Genomic DNA, 19,895 nt, shown 5'->3' with positions numbered 1-19,895 from the left:
TTTTTATAAATGATCTCCTGTCTGCTACTTCTAATCCAATACATTGTTTCGCTGACGATAGCACTCTTAGCTTTTCATATTCGTTTCCAGACTCACAACCCTCCTCTTCGGATGTGGAACTGCAACGGCAAAATATGATTAGCTCATTAAATTCCGACCTACACAGCATTGTACAATGGGGAATAAAAAATCGTGTGGAATTTAATGCTTCGAAAACGCAATGCTGTCTTGCTTCGTTAAAGCGAGATAAACCGTCTTTGCCACTATCTATGAGTGGCACTTGCATCAACGAAACAGAAAATCTTGACATCCTCGGAATGTGCATCAGTAACCACCTTTTGTGGAGCGATCACATACGCGATGTTGCCAAAAATGCCGCAAGATGTCTAGGTTTTTTGAGACGTTGCAAGAAATTTTTGTCTCCGTCTGATCTGGCTACAATCTACAAAACCTATATACGTCCGAAACTTGAATATAACTCTCATCTCTGGGCTGGTGCTCCAGTAACTTATTTAAGCCTCTTGGATAGTATTCAAAAAAGAGCTTTTAAAATGATTGGTGACATAAACATCATCAACTCGTTTACATCACTCGAACATCGACCCAAGGTTTCTTGCCTCACCCTTTTTTACCGTTATTTTAACGGACTATGCTCTAGTGAAATAGCCAGTTGCATTCCTCCCCTTAAAAAAGAGGCTGGGATGCGACCCACACTGATAACTTCCCATCCCGTCTGTCGATTTGTCTTGCTTCAAAGTTTGTCTATATGTACTCGTACCAATTTTTACAAAATTTGCGTACTATTTTTTGTAGATTTTTTTTTAATGAAAAAACGGACTGCTGGATTTTTATATACAAATTACTGAATATCGAAAACAATATTTTCTGTGAAATAAAATAAGTTTGAAGCCAATATTTTTAATTTTTGAAAAGCTATTTAAATTGAAAGTAAATTTTTACCACGTATTAGAATTTTTTTTTTTAGAGTTTTATTTTTTGTAAAAAAACTGTCATTCGATTTTTTTCAAAATTTTATCGAATATTTCTTATAAGATATAATTAGTTTGAAGAAAATATTTCAAATTTTTGAAAAGATATTTGAGTCAAAATTCAATTTTCACCAACTTTTGTTAAATTTTTTTTAGGTTTTTAATTTTTTGAACAAAAACTGTTGACTCGATTTTTTTCAAAATTTTATTGAATGTTGACAACAATATTTGTTGAAAGATAAAAGTTGTTAAAAGCCAATATATACAATGTTTGGAAAAATATTTGAATCGAAAATCAATTTTTACCAACTTTTATACATTTTTTTATGTTTTTTGTAAAAAAACGGTAAATTCGATATTTCTCAAAATTTGTCCTAATGTTGAAAACAATATTTCTTATAAGTAGAAATTAATTAGAAGCTATTATCTCAAAGTTTTGAAAAGATATTTGAGTCGAAAATCAATTTTTACCAACTATTATAAATTTTTTTTTTGGTTTTTATTTTCTGTAAAAAAACTGTGAATTCGATTTTTTTCAAACTTTAACTGAATGTTGACAACAATATTTTTTGAAAGATTAAAGTAAATCAAAGCCAATATCTCAAAGTTTTGAAAAGATATTTGAGTCGAAAATCAATTTTAACCAACTTTTATTAATTTTTTTTAAGTTTTTATTTTTTGTAAAAAAACTGTCAATTCGATTTTTCTAAAAATTTTTCAAAATGTTGAAAACATTATTTCTTATAAGATAAAATAAGTTTGAACCCTAAATTTTAAGTTTTTGAAAAGATATTTGAATCGATAATCAATTTTTACCTTTTTGAGTAATGTTTTTTTTAGATTTTTATTTTTTATAAAATAAACTGTCAATTAGATTTTTCTCAAAATTTTATCAGATATCAAAAACATTATTATTCGTTGCACAAAATTCTTTTGGAGATGAAATCATATTTCAGTCGTAAAATTTTGGAGGTGACAAATTTTTTTTTCAGTTTTATTGATTTATAAAAAAAACCGTTATATTGATTTTTTTCAAAAAATATACCTGTTTGGTATCACGTTACAATCTATTATATAAAATTTAATTCAAGTCTCTAGCGTTTTTGGTTCGTAAGATATTTAGGGTTAACCAAAATTTTCACCTTTTTTTCAAACTGCTATGGTAAAAAAAACCACCCACGCAATTTTGTTGAGCGCCCTTTCTGCATCTTTCTGTCTTATTATCTGTATAACAAAATTTATTTGAAATCGATATCTCTTCTGGTTCTTGAGCTATGGACGACGAAAAAAACGTAGCGAACGTACAGACGTACGGACGTACGGACGTACGGACGTACGAACGTACGTACACACGCACGCACAGACATCTTTCTAAAAATCTTTTATTTCGACTCTAGGGACCTTGAAACGTCGAGAAATGTCAAAATTTTCAATTTGACAAATCGGACCCATTACAATAACTTCCTATGGGAAGTTAACAATTTAACCGTAATACCCGCGCTTCTAGGAATGCAGTTTACCCTTGAGCCCAACTTCGGACGTACTATGAAGTACAGAGATTCTTTTTTTAGCCGTACTACGCGAATGTGGAACGCCTTGCCACGCTCTATCTTTCCCTGTCATTGCAATGTTCAGAAATTTAAAACCAATGTACACCGACACCTCCTACCAACCCTTCCCTCTTTTCCTAATGCTCACACTGTGTCTTTGGCATATTAAAGGTATAAAAAACCCTTTTAGTGTTTGCTAATTATATAAAAAAAAAAAAAGTGCAAATTACAATGGGTCAGATTTAGGGTTACCACCATAAGAAATTCTCAGGCCGGGAGTTTCTTCTTAAACATCATCTAAATGACTACTCTTTTGATTGCTCTATTGAGAAAGAATACCTACTTATTTATAAGGTTGTTCGGCCCAAAGTCCACCTTTCCGGATAATGCCATAACTCCACCAGTTTCAAGGGACCTATCTTTAGTCCCTAAAAAAATATTCACAATGGATAATATTGATATTTGAAAGCCAAAATTATGAGTACTAAAATTGATTGAAAATTTTTAAAAGTATGTTGGGACGCGAGACATGCTTTTGAATGTCGATTTGTCAGATTAAGCTTAAACAAAATATTCATAACAATATTTTGTGTGAGATAAATAATTTGAAGTCTTTTTTTGTTGTCCCAATACTTGAGTGAAAAACCATTTCTTATAATTTTTTGTTGTTTTCAATTGAATTTTCCTAAAAAATTAACTTACAATTAACTATCAAAAATTTTTTTTCACACGATAATATAAGTTTTATTTTAAATTCTGTTTTTGGTCCCGAGATTTTTATTCAAAACTCAATTTTAGAAGCATTTTAAGTTATTACTTCTTATTTAAAAAAATATGGATCGGAACTTTCGAAGACCGTTATTTTACCTTAACAACCAAATTTAGCACATAGTAAAACCAATTTGAAGGCAACAGATTTATTTATTCACGAGATATCGAATGAACCATCAATTTAAAAAAAAAAAACTGTCAATTGGATTTTTCTCTTACATATATGAAATGAAAAAGGACTACTTATTTTGCATGAAAATCCGAGAAATATTTGTTGTCTTTGCGGATACAAAGCGGGACTTTACAAGTTTTGCATTGCCATATGGTACGTGCATAATTTGTTTTTGTGTTGCATTTTGCACATCTTCGTGAAATAGACCTTTTTTGTTGGTGTAAATTGCTTTCCGTCCGTAATTCGATCGGAACTGATGGCTTGTGGCGTACCCACAGACCCAGTACTTGAATGAACGTCTGGAATTTGAATTTCTTTTCGCCTTTGCTGCTAATATTATACCCTAGTAAACAGTTCTGCGGAAGTCTTTTGTATTTAGTAAATCTAATTCTGGATGATGTTCCTTTCGAATTTCTTTGTAAAGCAAAAAGGCATTTACGACAGGGACTTCTTGTCAATGGCATATGTGCTTTTTAGTTGGTCAAATTTATCCACATAGTTCATACAATTATAATATTGCGTCATGGTCGCTTCAGTCAAGTCCCCATTTTGTTATCTACTAGATACAACACCTGTTTTTGTCGAGTCTAAATAGCTGGTTAGAATGAAAACGGATCTTTTATCTCTCCATTTTATAGCTGCGACATTCGTGTCGCTTTGTCTTACATTGGTCTTACTTTATAGAGTTTGTCAAAACTATCATTACTTCTTTTAGGCATTATGCTGTTGTCATTCAAATGCAAGTTCTTTAGAAACCAGCCAAAGCGATTGAGTGGCATAAACAATTATATATAGGGGTCATGCAAATCAGGAGCAGAAGACCAGTAATCCTTATAACTTGTTGCGAGGCAAGAGGAGGCGTGGAGGTGGGTGAAGTGGGAGGTTAGGATAAGTATGAGGTAGGAAAAAGAGAGAGGAAAACGAATAATTTAAAATTTAGTTTTATAATTAATCAATCAAATAAACACTTAATTACAAAAAAAAAACTAAAATCATAAAACCAGAAGCACTCTTACCTTTTTTACAGATTTTCAAAACTTAACCTTGACAAAAATGACACTGACACTGAACGTGTTTTGTAAGAAATCTTATAAGTCATCTGCCGCGTTTCATTTGCAGAGATTCCACAACATACAACGAAAACATACCAAAGTACACATACATATGAACTAGAATTTTACCGTTAGGTGAGGTGGAAATATGTTTTAAACACCAGCGAATATGTGGTTAGTAAACTAAGGGCCAGTTTAGCTGTCATTAATATTTTTGTTTTTAGTTATTCAACATGTTACAGATTTATTTCTACCAAAAGATTGATGCAATAACATGAATTATATATTTAAGTATTTTTTTTCAAAAAGAAACAATGCATTTAAAGTTTTATTTAATTTATAAATCTATTTTAATTTTTTTTATGATGAAATTTCATATTACTGAATAGCTGACTGCCAAAAGCCAACAAAAATTCCATTTCGTTTTGCTGTTGGTGTTCCAGTTTTTTACTGTTCCGATCACATCATTCAATAGCAACAGTACAACAATTGTCTAAGGCGCGAAGCTTGATGTTATGATCGAAAGAAAACAACATTTAATCATGTAAATTTACTGATTGCTATAAACGCTCATCAGTAAAACATTTCAGATTCCTGCTGTTTCAAATTTTACTGATACAAACAAAAAACCAAACGAACATATACAAATGTTTTAATGGTGCTTTTATAGTTTTTGTTAACTGAAAAAAAGTTTCAGTGTGATTCGGAATACTCATCTAATCGCTCTCAGCTACTTTAAATGCGTCCGATTATGAAATTTTGAAGGACTTTGCTCGTGCTATGTCAAAATATAATTAAAAAAAAAAAACACATTGCTGAAACTTGCAAGATTTTGGAAGGTATTTCATTATCAAGTCACTAACTCTAACAACAAGACGTCATCAATTTTAGTTATCTAAAAACTCCCAATATTTTCTGTCGGCTCTTGTACTATTGACAAATGGTACAGAAATACATGGCCATAATTTTAAATTGAGTTTTTGTTTCAAATGTACTAACTCTTGAATCAACTTTCAACTGAGTATCTTAAAAAACTTAAAGGATTTAATGCATATCACAAAAACCCTGTTTTAAATAGATAAACCAACAACTTCTAATCAAATATGAGTACAAATGCAATTCTTAAATGTAGTATTTTATGAGCTGAAAGATATAACAGGTAAACAAATTAAAAACAAAGGCAGCTGTTTTAATCTCAACGAATTATAAAGAACCATCTTTTATTTCATTTAAGCAATTGTAAATAAAAAAAAATATAGAATGTATATAGTATCAAAAATTTAAAAAAATACTTTTTGAATTTGATAACACGTTAATTGAGTTAGAGAGAACGCTGGATTAGAATAGAAAGATCATACAAATTTCTTGTTTCTTAACATATTATTTCAATATATTCGATTTTGTTTAAAGCAGATACAACTTAAAATAATATAAATGCAAAGAATAATGCTGTACTTTTCTCAAGTTAGCATTTACAACTCATCTCTAGATTGTTTGCTAACATATTTTAAAATATCACTAGCCTTTCGTGGACCCGTATAAGTGTCCACAAGTTTGCCATTTTCAAATAGTAGCAGTGTAGGGAATCCTTGAATTTTATACTTTTCAACTGCTTTGTGATGGATATTGCAATCGACTGCTCCTAAGCGATATTCATCTGTTGTTGCTTTAGCAGCAGCAGCAGCGAATTCTGGTTTTAATGACTTACAATGTCCACACCACGGGGCATAAAACATAACTAGAAGTCTTTTAATTTGTTTGCCCTTGGTCTCAATCTCATCACCTGGTAATAATATATGTTCTGCACCCGGGAAATTTCCAAATGATTCTGGTTCTTTAGAAATTTCCTTGCTACTATCCACGGGATTTTTCATAAACTTTATAAAATCAGATTCACTTCGACCACCGTTATAATCAATGTTTGTTTTAAGGTAACTAAAATATTTAAATGTTGGGTAGCCACGAACTTCATAGACGGAACATACAGCCGCATGTTTTGTGCAATCAACTGCAGCTAGCGCAACTCGTGGATCTTCTCGGAATTCAGCAGCCGCAGCCATAAATTCTGGTTTAGCTTTTTTGCAGTGTCCACACCCTGTTAAATGAAAAATAAATAATTTTGTTAGTACGACTTATTGGGCGAAATATTTATTTTTATTAACTTATTATTTGTATCATGTTCCGATGAATAAAATAAGTAAGCAATCTTCTACAATTAATTTCTAAATTTAGATTTGCTTGCATTTTTTTTTAAACTAGCTACTGTTTTCGTGTTTCCGATGAATAACATAATTTATTCATGCTTGTATTTATTTTTCAATGTTTACTTATTTTGATAAACTTGATAGAAAGGAAAGTGGATTAAAAGAAGGTGAAATACAAATAGGAGAATGAGCAAAAATTATATGTTGATAAGGTGCAAGGGAGTGTACTAACGTACAATATTGTTGCAAGTTGCACATTTAAGGAGATACAAAATACTTTATTGACAAGTACACAGCGTATAACATCCTTCGCAGAACATGGGCTACGTGGACGTATTTCCAGGAAAAACCCTTCACACAAACAAAGCTACGGGATTCTCAAAAAGTATACTTTGAAGAGATAAATCCAAATTTAACTTATTTGGGTGAGATGGTAAATTGTATCTTATGCGCCCTTAGAAGAAGGAATCGGATCCTAAGCAGACCGGTAAATGATGCATGGAGGAGGAAGCATAAGGGTTTGGATTGCGATTAAATGGTCGAATAGATGAACAGTTGTGGAATTTAATATTATGTATAATTTATGTAACCACTTAAAATATATCGCAATTATTATCTTGTAGATCAGAGTTCTACTAATTCCACGTCATACTGTTACAAATCGTAACAATCTTGATAAAGAACGATATTTAGTGAACGATTGTTAACAATAGTTAGAAAAAGAACAGGTCTACTCTTTGTTTATTAATTAATATCAAAAAACAAATATCTTTTAAAAAATTAAAAACATTTGGCTTCAAACTTATTTAAACTGACATAAAATATTAAAATATTATTTTCGACATTCAGCAACTTTTTATTAAAATCCACTCAGTCACCTCAGACTATACTTCGAGCCGTCAAGATCGAATTCGATTGTGTTATTTCTGCTCTCCCGAAGTTGTTAGTGAATTTTTTTTCCTTCCCCACTCCCTTCCTTTCATAAATTACTTAATTAGTGGTATAAAAGAGTGAAATGGCCTCAGGGCCAAGTGTTCTCTCCGGCAATCGGTTCGCTGAGTTTAATCAGCATTTTGACCCGCCAACAAAAAAAACTAAAACTAATTCACATACTACAATAACTCCCAATTTCGAATTACCTTCCGCCCTCCATTTTAAAAATCCCAAATTCATAATCATATCTTCATCAGACCCGCAAAAACCCCCTACCTCTATCATTGTTTTTCTATTAAAAATGCTATAGATGGCATAAGTACGGCTTATGAGTCTATAACTCAACTTCGTGATGGAAACCTACTAATTTTAGTTTAATCTCAACACGTGGCCAACATTTTCCTGTCAAAGAAATCACTTGCCAATCTTTGTCCCGTTTCAATTTCGCTCCATAATCAATTGAATTCATCTAAACGCACCGTATATGCCCCATGCTTAAATAACCTTCCAGAAAATGAAATCATAGATTAGATGAAGGACCAAGGTGTTACCAGAATGCATAAATTTAAAAAAATTATAAAAAAAGACGACAAAAATGTAGAAGTACCAACCGGTGCAGTACTTTTTACATTTGATCTCTTCCGCCCTCCCACAACTGTCAGCCTAGGATAGTATAACCTTAAAGTGCAAGAATTTTTCCCAAATCCTATGCGCTGTAAGAAACGCCAACTTCTGGCAACATGTGTAGTTACTAGCAGTGAAAGTTGCACACGCACTTTATGTGCTAACTGCGCAGAGAAACACCCTGCCTCTTCAAGAGAATGTAAGCGCTTTGCACAAGCAAAAGAAATTCTAAAAATTAAAACAATTAAAAAGTGCTCTTTGTCTGAAACGAAACAGATCTACAATAAACAAAACCCTTACATCTCCGAAAACTCTTGTTCACCATCCTACTTCAATGTGATGAAAACCGGTTCTATACCCAACTCTCACATGCAAGCTAATGTTACCAACCTCACCAGACCTCCTTCATCATCAACCTCCGTAGAATTAAACGCAACACAAAAAAGAAATAGTTCTCTCAATTATTTCAACCAAAGAAAAAATCAACAACAATACAACAATTTTTTCAGTTACAGAACCAACATTCAAACCCCCGAACTTATCTTTCAATCTCCCAACTGAACCTTCAAACTCGAACAAATTCTCAAAAGTCTCTCTAACATCAATAACTCAAAATCTAACAAAAACTATTTTACCAATCTCAGACAATGAACCTAACAAAAACAACTCTTCTTTCACACCAAAACCATCAAACACTAATCCATCAACAAGCTCCTTACATTCTTCACTCTATTCATTATCAAACACAGTCTAACAACCAAATTTAACTAACTTTTCTACTCAAACAAACACTTATAAATAAAATATTGACTCAAACAAAAATCCAACTAACTCACCTATGATCGTCGAAGATCACAACGAACAATACGAACTAATTTCCGAAAATGATGATGACGACATCTAAACAAATAATCGGATCTCCAAACATCGACTCAGTCGCTGGGGGGTCGAAGCACCCAAACTCCTCTGGGAGTTTGGATGTTTCGACTTCAGGGCGACGGAGTCAAGGAAATACAACTAACAACGGCTTTTCTCAGTATGATTCCTCCCATACTGTACAAAAGCTTTCTCTAACTACAAAATCTTTCCTTAAGATCCTTTAATGGAATCTTAACGGCTACCTTAACAATTACCACAAACTTGAGCTGTTAATTAAAGAACACTTACCCCACATAATTTCTCTTCAAGAAACCCATGACTTCACTAACACAATAACGAAATCTCCTAAACAATACAAGCCCTATTTCCATAATTTACCTTCTGTCACTACCGCAAAACAAGGTGTTGGTTTTCTTATACACAAATCCGTGCCACATAAACCATAATTCAAATTTAGTTGACATTATCTCCTCGCTCAACGCTCCCTTATTAATAACAGGCGATTTCAATTCCTGTAGTCCTTTTTGGGGCTCCCCACTAGCAAATAAAAGAGGCAAGATTGTGGAAAATTTCTTAATCAATTCAAACCTATCCCTCCTAAACGATAGAAGTCCTACACACTTCTCAACCCATAACACCTTTACACATGTAGATTTGACGCTTGCATCTCCACAACTAACACCTAACACCACATGGGACAGACTGGACTTCCTACACGGTAGTGACCATTTCCCCATAATTACCAAAATTAATCTCAAATGAAATTTAAATAGCAACTCTCTTCATACTCCCAAATTCTGGAACCTTTTCCAGATTAAAGCTGAAGAATTTTCAAATGCAAAGCCAATATTTAAAAACATAAATAAAGAAGCAGTAAGCGTCACCAAATGTTTACGGTTCGCAGCAAATGTTGCCATCCCACAAACAAAAAACAAACTCGTGAAAAATGTAAAAAAGAATAAACAACACCTATGGAAAATTTTCAAGAGGTAGCCTAATAACACTAATCTTATTAACTACCGAAAAGCTAACGCCTTATTTCGAAGACAAGTCAAAGCATCAAAAATCGAAAGTTTTAAACAATTTACTTCAAAACTGAACCCACATACGAGTACATCGATAAAAAAAAATCTGGTCAGATGTAAGAACGCTTACAGGCAACTACACTCAATAAAAATAATCCAAACAGATTCAGTAACTCTAACAAATTCAAAAGCAATAGCCGAACACTTTGCAAATCGCTGGTCCACCTATTCTAACGACAATAATTTTCGACCCAATTTGGTAATGCGAAACGTTTAGCTCTTAGCCATAACCTTACGACCTCCAATTTACTTCCACCTGCGAAATTACTTGAACAGCATTTTAACTTTCTTGAATTAGAAAGTAATTTAAGCTTGGTCAAAGGTAAAACATCTGGATTCGATCGTATTTCTTACCCGATGTTAAAAAATGCACCTCTTACTGTCAAAAAACTTATTCTGGAGTTTTTTAATAATATTTACGATCAAGGAATCCTTCCACAACCTTGAAAAACCGCTACTAACATTCCAATACCGAAACCGAAAAAACAATCATATGATAGCAATAGCTATAGACCAATTTCACTCTTATCTTGCACAAGCAAACTCCTAGAAAAAAATTGTTTCAAAACGACTTCTTTAGTTTATTGAAACTCAAAATCTCATAAATCTTTACCAAGTTGCTTTCAAAAACGGTCGCAGTTCTATAGATCCACTCCTACACATCGACGAATTCGTAGCATCTGCAATGTCCTGCAAAAACCATGTGTCAATCGTTTCAATTGACTTTGTAAAAGCCTTCGAACGCATTGGACTCCGTGTCATTTTGAATAAACTAATCAGTTGGAATATTGGTCCAAAAATCTACAGTTTTGCTAAATCATTTCTAACAAACCGATTTTTCAAAACTAAAATACATAATTTTTATTCCGGTCTGTATACCTTGAACAATGGTATACCACAAGGATCTCCTCTTTCGGTGGTCCTTTTTTTAATTGCCTATAATGACATCAGTGACATAATCATAAGATTCAAAAATATAGATCATTCATTACACGCCGATGACCTTTATATTATGGCCAAATGTAATGATATGTCACGAACAATCAGTTTATTTAAGGATGTTATAACTTAAATAAGCAACTGGTGCACCCAGTCGGGTGCAATTATTTCACCAGAAAAAAATAAGCATCTACACATTTGTAGAAAACACAATTGTACAAATCATATTATTAATATAAGCAATATAAACATACAAACTGTAAATACTTTAAGCATCTTAGGTATAATATTTGATAACAAGTTTAACTTTAAAAAACATTGTACAGATTTAAAAACGAAACTAGCATCTAGACTAAATGTTAAAAAATATTTATCTTCACGTAAAAGTTTTGTAAACATTAACACACTCATCTACATAACAAAAGCTATTTTCTGCTCCAAACTCGACTATGGCCTTACTATTAACGGCAAAACTGCTAATTCAAGCCTTAAAATCCTGCACTCAATCAATCACGCAGCAATAAGGGCTAGCCTCAAATCATTCCGAACAACACCAATTATAAACATGATGATAGAAGGTGGATTTCACTCTATCGAAGACAGAAGGGACTTCCTCATATCGAAACTTCTCCCAAAAATATGCGAATCATACAACTCGATAATTCACAACGACGCAAAAAACTCACATTGGATACCATCGACACCCATCTATCTATATATCAAAAAGACTATACCCCTAAAGAAAAGTATATGCAACTTTTCTAAACCTTATGCAGACTTATCCTACAAACACCTGGAACGAACTCTACACCGATAGTTCCAAGAGTAGTGAAGGTACTGGATACGCTGTCGTTGACAAACACGGACTATCTTGCTTTACTGAGAAACTTCCATCTTATTTTTCAATTTTCTCTGCTGAAGCCTTAGCAATTTTAAGGGCAACAATGATCGCCAAAACAACAAACAAAAAAACCATCATCCTCACCGACAGCCTTTCCACATTATCTGCCATAAAAAACATAAAACACCGAACACCAATCATCAATCATCAATAAAATACGAGACAACATTATATCGCAGGGTCAAAAATTAAGATTAGTCTGGATCACAGGGCATGTCAACATTCCGGGAAATGAAGCCGCAGACAGAGAAGCTAAAACTATTTCTGTATGCCCCAACAAAGCGGTCACGCAAAACCTCCCACCCAAAAAGGACCTCCAAAGAATGATAGACGCATACTGGCAGCGTAAGCGGAAAGAATATTGGGCTCACCACCTTCAACACTACTCGACAGTTAACAAAGAAGGCGAACCTTCTATTTATCCCAATACCACGTCCTCAAAAATGAACAAGTGTTTTACAAGATTGAGACTTAGACATACCTGGATAACCAACAACCATTTATTAAAAAAAGAACATCCACCAATTTGCCACCTCTGCCAAACAAATGAAATGCAAAACATGTTTTTCGAATATAAAAATAAAATAAAAAGAAGCCTATTTTCATAAAAACTTGATTATCTTTTTTTTTTTAAATAAAAGTGTAAGCTATTTTGTTTCTTATATTAATTCTGTTGTTATATTGTTTCGGTATATAAATACAGATACAATAAATTTATAAAGAGCTTGCCAATTGCAACCATTTAGGAGTCTCTTTGTATGTTCCATTGTCAACGAGCGTTCCCCGAAGTAAATAAGTCTTAGATCTTTATAAATGGGACATATATCTAGCTAAAATATGGAAAGTATCTTCTTTCGCTTTCATATTACAAATTGTGCACTGATTGGTTATAACGTTTCTATATGGAGATCCATTCAAATTCAGCATTTCACATCTTGCTCTACATATTAGTGATATTTCTTTCACACTGTAACGGTTATTAAAGTAATTCTTTTCGTTGAGATCATAGTTAAGCCCTGAATAAATAATTCTATTAATTGATGATTTTGCTTTTTCAATGTTTTGGGTAAGATCTTGTTAGTCGGATATTTCCAGAAGATTATAACATCGTTGCGTCAGAAGTGCTAGATTTGTGTAGTGTATATTTAGGTCTATTTCACATTTTTCTGCCAATAAAATCCAATAATTAATCCATTCTAATTTATGGTCAAAAGTATACTTAGCAAGAATATTTTGAAGTCTGTTTGATGGGTAACAGAGAACTGTATGTATATAATCCAAATGTAACTTTAGAGTAAAATCAAATATATTTGGAAGGCCTGTTTCAAGCATTAGTACATAATTAGGGGTATTCGAGGGAAAGTGGAATAACTTTATCAGAAACAAACGTAGAAGCTTTTCAATTTGTTCGTATTGATTAAATCCCCAATTCTGACAGCTGTAACACTTAACTGAGCGCATAACACTTTCAAAAATGTTATACTTAGCTGAGAGTGGTATTTCATTTTTACTAATGAGATCCTTCCATGAGGCGTTGATAAGGTTTTTTGAAGCTTGTTGGGTTCTAGAATTATACCAAGGTAGCTGTATTTCGTGACAACTTCAATTTGCTGCCGATCCAGAAACCATTTTTCATTTTTTTCTAATTTAGTTTGTCTATTCTTGATTATCATAATTTTCGATTTCTGGAGATTGATCTCCAAATTCCACGTTTTACAATAGGTACATAGTTTATTGATCATAAGCTGTAAACTGTGAGCTGATTCTGCGAATAGAACAATATCATCTGCGTATAGTAAGACCTTAAGAGTTTGCTGGGCTATGTGAATACCTGCAGGTAGATGTTCTGTAATGTCATCTATAAACAGGGCAAAAAGAACGGCGCTCAAGAGGCATCCTTGCTTAACACCAGAACTAGTTTCAAACCATTCGGAAAGATTCTTACCATCCCAAACCCTTTGACGCGTGTTTTTATACATATTTCTTAATACTCGGATCATTTTCGTTGACATTCCTTTCTTTGATAGTTTGAAAATTAGCGCGTTGCGGTCAATTGAATCAAAGGCGGCTCTAAAGTCAACAAAAAATGTGTATAGTTTTCTATTACTTCTAAGAAAGTATTGTGAAACGGTTGTAATTATGAAAATATTATCGACGGTAGAGTAACCTTTTCGAAATCCTGCTTGATATTTACTCAGAGCTTTATTTCTCTGTTCTCATGAGTTGATCCTATTCAAGAGAATAGAGGCAAATAATTTTGCAATTGAATTCATAAAAGATATGCCTCGATAATTACTTGGTGTACTGATGTCACCTTTTTTATGGATTGGATAAACTATTGAACCTTTGAATTCTTGAGGTATTTCACCAGTTTGAAATATGAGGTTGAAAATTGACAAAATTTGATTTAAAAACTCAATTGGTGCGTTCTTATAAAATTCGTTTCCAATTCTGTCTGGACCTGGTGCTTTTTTATTTTTGGCCAATTGAAGACATACTTTTAATTCACACATAGATATATCACTATCCAATAACGCTTTCGCATACATTACTTGGGTTAAGCAGAATGGTGAGCCAATTTCGCAGCCGATATATGCACACCGGAGACAAAATTAATGCCTCGTAGAGTTTTAATGTTGTCCCAAAACTTTTTTGGATTTCTTGTGTTGGAAAGTTCGAGTGCGACATTTTTAAAATAATTTTCGCGTTTTTTTTGGCATAAAAGTTTGTAGGCCTTGTTTGTGTTTATACATTGTTCTGTTAGGGTTTTGCTTGGGTTTTTTGTGTTTCTAATTTTTCTTAGTAAGTCAAAAGATTGTTTTCTAACAATAAAACATTCTTGATCAAACCATTTTTCATTATAACTTCGGCTATTTGATGTAGGATTCCGAGATGCCACTTTTTTAATACATTCCTGAAGTATTTTTATTTTTTGTCCAGTGTTTGTATCTCCTGGAGAGCTAAAACTTTGCATTTCGTTAAGTAATTTAAGCGCACATGCATCTTTTTGGTTTTCTTTCCATAGCAGTTTGGGGGGGCAAATTCATTGCATTGTATGTTCTTGATATATCGAGGTCAAATAATACTTGTAATGGCATATGGTCTAAGGACACCTGTGTTCCCACTCCAAAGTGAGCGATAACTTTATGCCAGTCTCCAGAAATTGCACAGAGGTCGATTACAGATTTGCCTGCTCCTCCTAAAAAAGTAAATTCACCATTCAAATCATGGGTAGTGCTTCCGTTAAGGATAAATAGGTTGAAGTCCTCACACATTTCTAAGAACATGGGACCATTTTTGTTTACGACTTTATCTTTTGAGTTTCGTTTTTCTAGAATTTCCGAAACAGAAAGAGTAATATCTGGTGGAAATAATTGTTCTTCTCCTATTCTGGCATTAACATCGCCTATAAGCGATAATACAAATAATATAAAAATCCAACAGTCAGTTTGTTTATACAAAATTAAAATCTACAAAAAATAGTATACAAATAGTACTAAAATTGGCACAAATTGTTTTTTGAGTTTAAAATTAAAATTAACAAATATTTAGTTAGCTTAGCTATACAAAATTAAGTTAATTTTAATATAAAATTTGAAGTTCATTTCTTCAATGTTAAGGTTTGTTGATCTTAATTCCTAAATTATATTCCCTAAAATTAGAATAGCATTTTTTGTAACGTCATTACTTAAATAATTAATTACACCTGACAAACATACAAAACCATTTTAAAAATTCTGTATAAACGATAAAATTTCATTACATTTTACATATTTATACATAAAAGTGTCATTTTAGTTAAAGCGAACATTGAAAAGCTCGTGAAAAACAAATAAACACCTTATTGTTTCACACAAACAATTAAGTCAAATTAACGAAAAAACAAATTAAACATTAATTATAAACGACTTACACGTGAATGCATTTCGAACGCTTTAGTGACGCTCATCATCAGCACTAACTCAATTGACCCAAACAATTATTAATTTTGGTAAATCCAGAGCGAAGAAGAAACAGTTAGATTTTTTGTAAGTAAAAACTATACAAGAGAGAACAAAGGTGATTGAATGTCTCCTCCATAGACACACCATATGGTCTATGGTCTCCTCCATCCACATTCAAATTGTTGTTTTCTTTTTCAATAAAATAGCTTTCATAAGCATCATCAACGCGTTGACTCTTTAACGTAAAAATGACGTCATTTGTAAACTCATAATTAAAAACAACACAATAATTATGTTATATGCTTACATTGCACCAATTTTAACATTTTTTCACACCTTAATATCCAAAAAGAAAAATACTGTTGGCTTAAATAAATATTATTTTGTCTAATCGTTTGACAGTCAACATTTCAAGCATGTGTCATGTTCATTCAAGGTTGACGGTGCGTTGAACACAGAACATCTGGATGTTTTTATGACGTCGGAGAGTCAAAGCGTTGACCCTTTAAGTTAATTGTTTAATTCTAGCTTGAGTCATGGCTTAACACCAATTACGTAACGACTTAAGTCCTCACAATTCAGCTTAATACACACAAACCTACTTTCCATTATACTTACATACTTCTCTACACACCTACAAACATTACAATAATAAAATGCAAATTTAAAAAAATACCTGCATACATCGAATGTATTTGCTATGGAAAAATTCAAAATATGGCAACGAAGCATTGTTTTGAAAACGTTGCTTTTCAATTTTCAGATTCAGATTCAAAAATAGAAAATCTAAAATCAAAAGGATACAATTTTCTGCTAACTAATCTAAAACACATACAATTAAATGTATTCTATTATGCATACCTTCAATACAATGAAACAAACCTCAGGTAACGTTAGCAACGACTGATTTTTGTTTTCATTTCAGTAATTTATTTTATTTATTTATTTAAATATTTTTATACTTCCAGTCGCTCTTAGATTCCACACTTAATTTTCGTACAGACAGCGCCCCTATGGTCCGCCTTCCGTAACAAAATTTTGTATTTCTTGAAAGTACTATTCAAATTAATATACAAAACGCCCATGTTCCGAATTTCGATCGAAAGTGAATTAAAATCACTTTTCAATTTCACTTGAAATAAAATTGCATGTTCTTCAATTCGATCGATTTCGAAAACTTCGAAATTGATTTGAACTGTCAGAACGGAAGGATCATCCATTTTTATTTTGTTTCTAAAGTAATTTTTTTGCTGTTTTAAAGATGGATACAATATTATTGAGAATTTTAAGTGAAAAAAGGAAGCAGAATTCAAGAGAAAAAAGGACGAATTTTGCGAGACAAATTAAATACATTGGATTACCCTGACTCAATGTAAGTGTGTGAAAATTATGTAGAATTGTTCTGATAAATAAAGTACACTCTTGATTTCCTCTTTTAATCTTTCATTGTAATTTTAGGTTCAGCAAAGACGCTTTTTTATATGTTCTAAGGGAAATAAAACCTTTTATAATACCTTCATCAAATCCTTCAATTTAAAAACTTGCTGAATTCCCCCGATTCCTAGCAGAAGAAAGCTATCATATATCAATTCACAGAAATACAAAATGTGATTTGAATGCGTTCAAAAAATGTAACAAACCGAAATACAGAACATCCATTTGCATGTTCGAAAATCCAATTCACAAAAACGAATTGTGGAACACCCAAATACACTTCCGCAAAGTGTATTCACAATAAGTGAAATGCACAACATGGGCCAAAGGCCTCATTTTTAGGTCAAAGTGTTGACAGTAGCAATTGCACTTACGAATATTAACGTTTTTAAAAACAAATCACAACTTAATATTTTGCTGTTGCATTTTAGTATGAAATTAAATCAAAGTTGATAGCAATTTGAGCTTAATCATAAAATTATAGTTTTACTTAAAGAAAATTTAGTTACTTACAAGGCGCGTAGAACATAACCAACGCATGTTTCTTCTTTTTTAAAAACGATTTAAAAGTTTCATCTTTCAAATGCTCCACATCAGATTCTTCTTCGTCCCAAGATTTTTCTGGTGGTGGAGGTGGCGGGGGTTCCTTGGGATCCTTCATGAAGTTGACAATTTTTTCTGCATCTCTGAGATTGACATCAAATTGAAATTCTCCATTAACAAAGTACTTTACTGTGGGATATCCTTTAACGGCGTATTTCTGCCCGATCGTGCTCTCTTTAGTTGCATCCAGAGCAGCTAATATTCCAGGAACCTTTTGCTCCTTCATTATGAGTGCTGCCTTTTCATATTCTGGCTTCATACGCTTGCAATGTCCACACCAAGGAGCATAGAACATAATCAATACCGACTTTTCATCCTTGATTGCTGGTTCAAAGCCTAAAGTCGTCAGATGGACGATTTCAGAGTTTGTATCGGCTGACCAGTCTTCTTCCTTGGGTTTTATAGCCGCTGGTGCTGAAGGGTCTTCCATAAAAGCCATCAGTCCGGCTTTCGTATTCTCGCCCTCGTACGTGGACTTTAGTTTTCCGTTTTCGAAATATAACAGAGTAGGGAATCCGCTGATGTTATAAACCCTTCGCGCCATAGCATTTTCTGTTCTTTCTACATCCATGGCAGCCATGACATAATTCGGCTTTAGCTCTGTCGCTGCCAAAGAAAAATCTGGTTTCATTCGCTTGCAATACCCACACCAGGGAACATAGAACATTACCAACGTCGGCTTTGGGTCTTTTTTTAGAAATTTTTGAAACGTACTGTAGTCAGGTATGTGAAAGACATCCACCCCCTTAGGGTCTTCTTCCCACGGTAGCTCACCTGTTGGATCTCGCATAAAGTTCGTCATACTACTCACAGTCATTTGCCGGTCATATTCTTTGTGAAAGTCGCCGTCTTTATAGTGCTTCAAGGATACCGGAGAAGGGGTTACTTTTAACTTTTTACAGATTTTCTTTTTCTCTGCATTTGAACAATCAATAAGAACCATGGTTCCAACCCCTTTCACCGCTTCAGCGGTTTCTCGAAATACTTTTACGCTAGCTTGCGATTCTCGGCTGCCCGACGAGAACATGATGAGTACATTCGTTTTGGTACGAAGTAGTTTTTTGAGATCTTTGAAATCGCTAATGTTGTCGACAACAACATCCTTGTGTGTTTTTGTCAGGACACATAGGAAGAATAACGTAAAAACCTAAAGGTACAAGGCGCAATTATGTTTTTAGTAATCAAAAGTTGGTATAGTTAAATCTTACAAGTGATGTTATGTAGAATCTTTTGATGTTCATGATCGGTGTATTTAGGTGAAAATTAAACTCATATAATTTTAGTTTTATATTCACCGGCACATTTCAATTACTATGGATAAAACGATTGGAATTTTTCTTATTTCTTCCCACTCGCACTCAGTTCTCTGAAGTCACCACTCACTTGATTTGATTTCTTGATTTTTTTTTTTTGCATTAGGATTTGATGACGTTTCTGTTTGAGTGCTACTGTTGACTATGTTTGTGGTTGACGTTGAGTGAAAAGAATTCAAATTTATAGATACTGTGATGAACTAAGAAATCGACAAATAGGTGGCGTGGATGCAAGTTATAATTTAAGCAGGTCATACACTACCCATGTGTGAAATTACTACTTCTTACTTTATCCGATCCTTTAAGTAGTATTCACATGAGCGCGACCAACGAACGACAATTACAAAATGTGAAGACGTTTGAAGACATATTTCCACACAAATTCTTAACAAAACGATAGCAATTTAGTGTCTATTTGATTTATGATACATACTTTTACTTTTCAATATCGTATATTAATAAATTTAAGAAAACAAATTTATTCGTCGCGAAAAAAATTATA

At 33.0% G+C, this 19,895-nt stretch overlaps 1 protein-coding gene across 1 annotated transcript; it reads right to left on the bottom strand.

Moving 5' to 3' along the window:
• Positions 1 to 5,719: 5,719 nt before the first annotated feature.
• On the bottom strand, positions 5,720 to 19,500 carry LOC129939905 (protein disulfide-isomerase A5). The gene is made up of 3 exons (XM_056048088.1): positions 19,289 to 19,500; positions 17,991 to 19,227; positions 5,720 to 6,629 (listed from the first exon to the last, which is right to left on the bottom strand). Exons 1-3 carry the CDS (start codon positions 19,319 to 19,321, stop codon positions 6,007 to 6,009), a joined length of 1,893 nt encoding a protein of 630 aa, XP_055904063.1. The 5' UTR covers positions 19,322 to 19,500; the 3' UTR covers positions 5,720 to 6,006.
• Between the last annotated feature and the right edge of the window lie 395 nt (positions 19,501 to 19,895).

The sequence above is a fragment of the Eupeodes corollae genome, chromosome 1 (genome assembly GCF_945859685.1).
Source record: "Eupeodes corollae chromosome 1, idEupCoro1.1, whole genome shotgun sequence".
NCBI classification, from domain to species: Eukaryota; Metazoa; Arthropoda; class Insecta; order Diptera; family Syrphidae; genus Eupeodes; species Eupeodes corollae.
Note: the sequence above shows the minus strand (reverse complement) of the source record. Positions and strands in the feature narration are given on the sequence as shown.

Bases quoted from the DNA above. Each gene is read 5' to 3' on its own strand.
- LOC129939905 (XM_056048088.1), bottom strand. From the start codon at position 19,321: ATGAACATCAAAAGATTCTACATAACATCACTT. The intron at 19,228-19,288 runs GTAAGATTTAAC...TTGTACCTTTAG, and splicing joins GATTCTACATAACATCACTT to GTTTTTACGTTATTCTTCCT. The intron at 6,630-17,990 runs GTAAGTAACTAA...TTCATTTAACAG, and splicing joins GGTTATGTTCTACGCGCCTT to GGTGTGGACACTGCAAAAAA.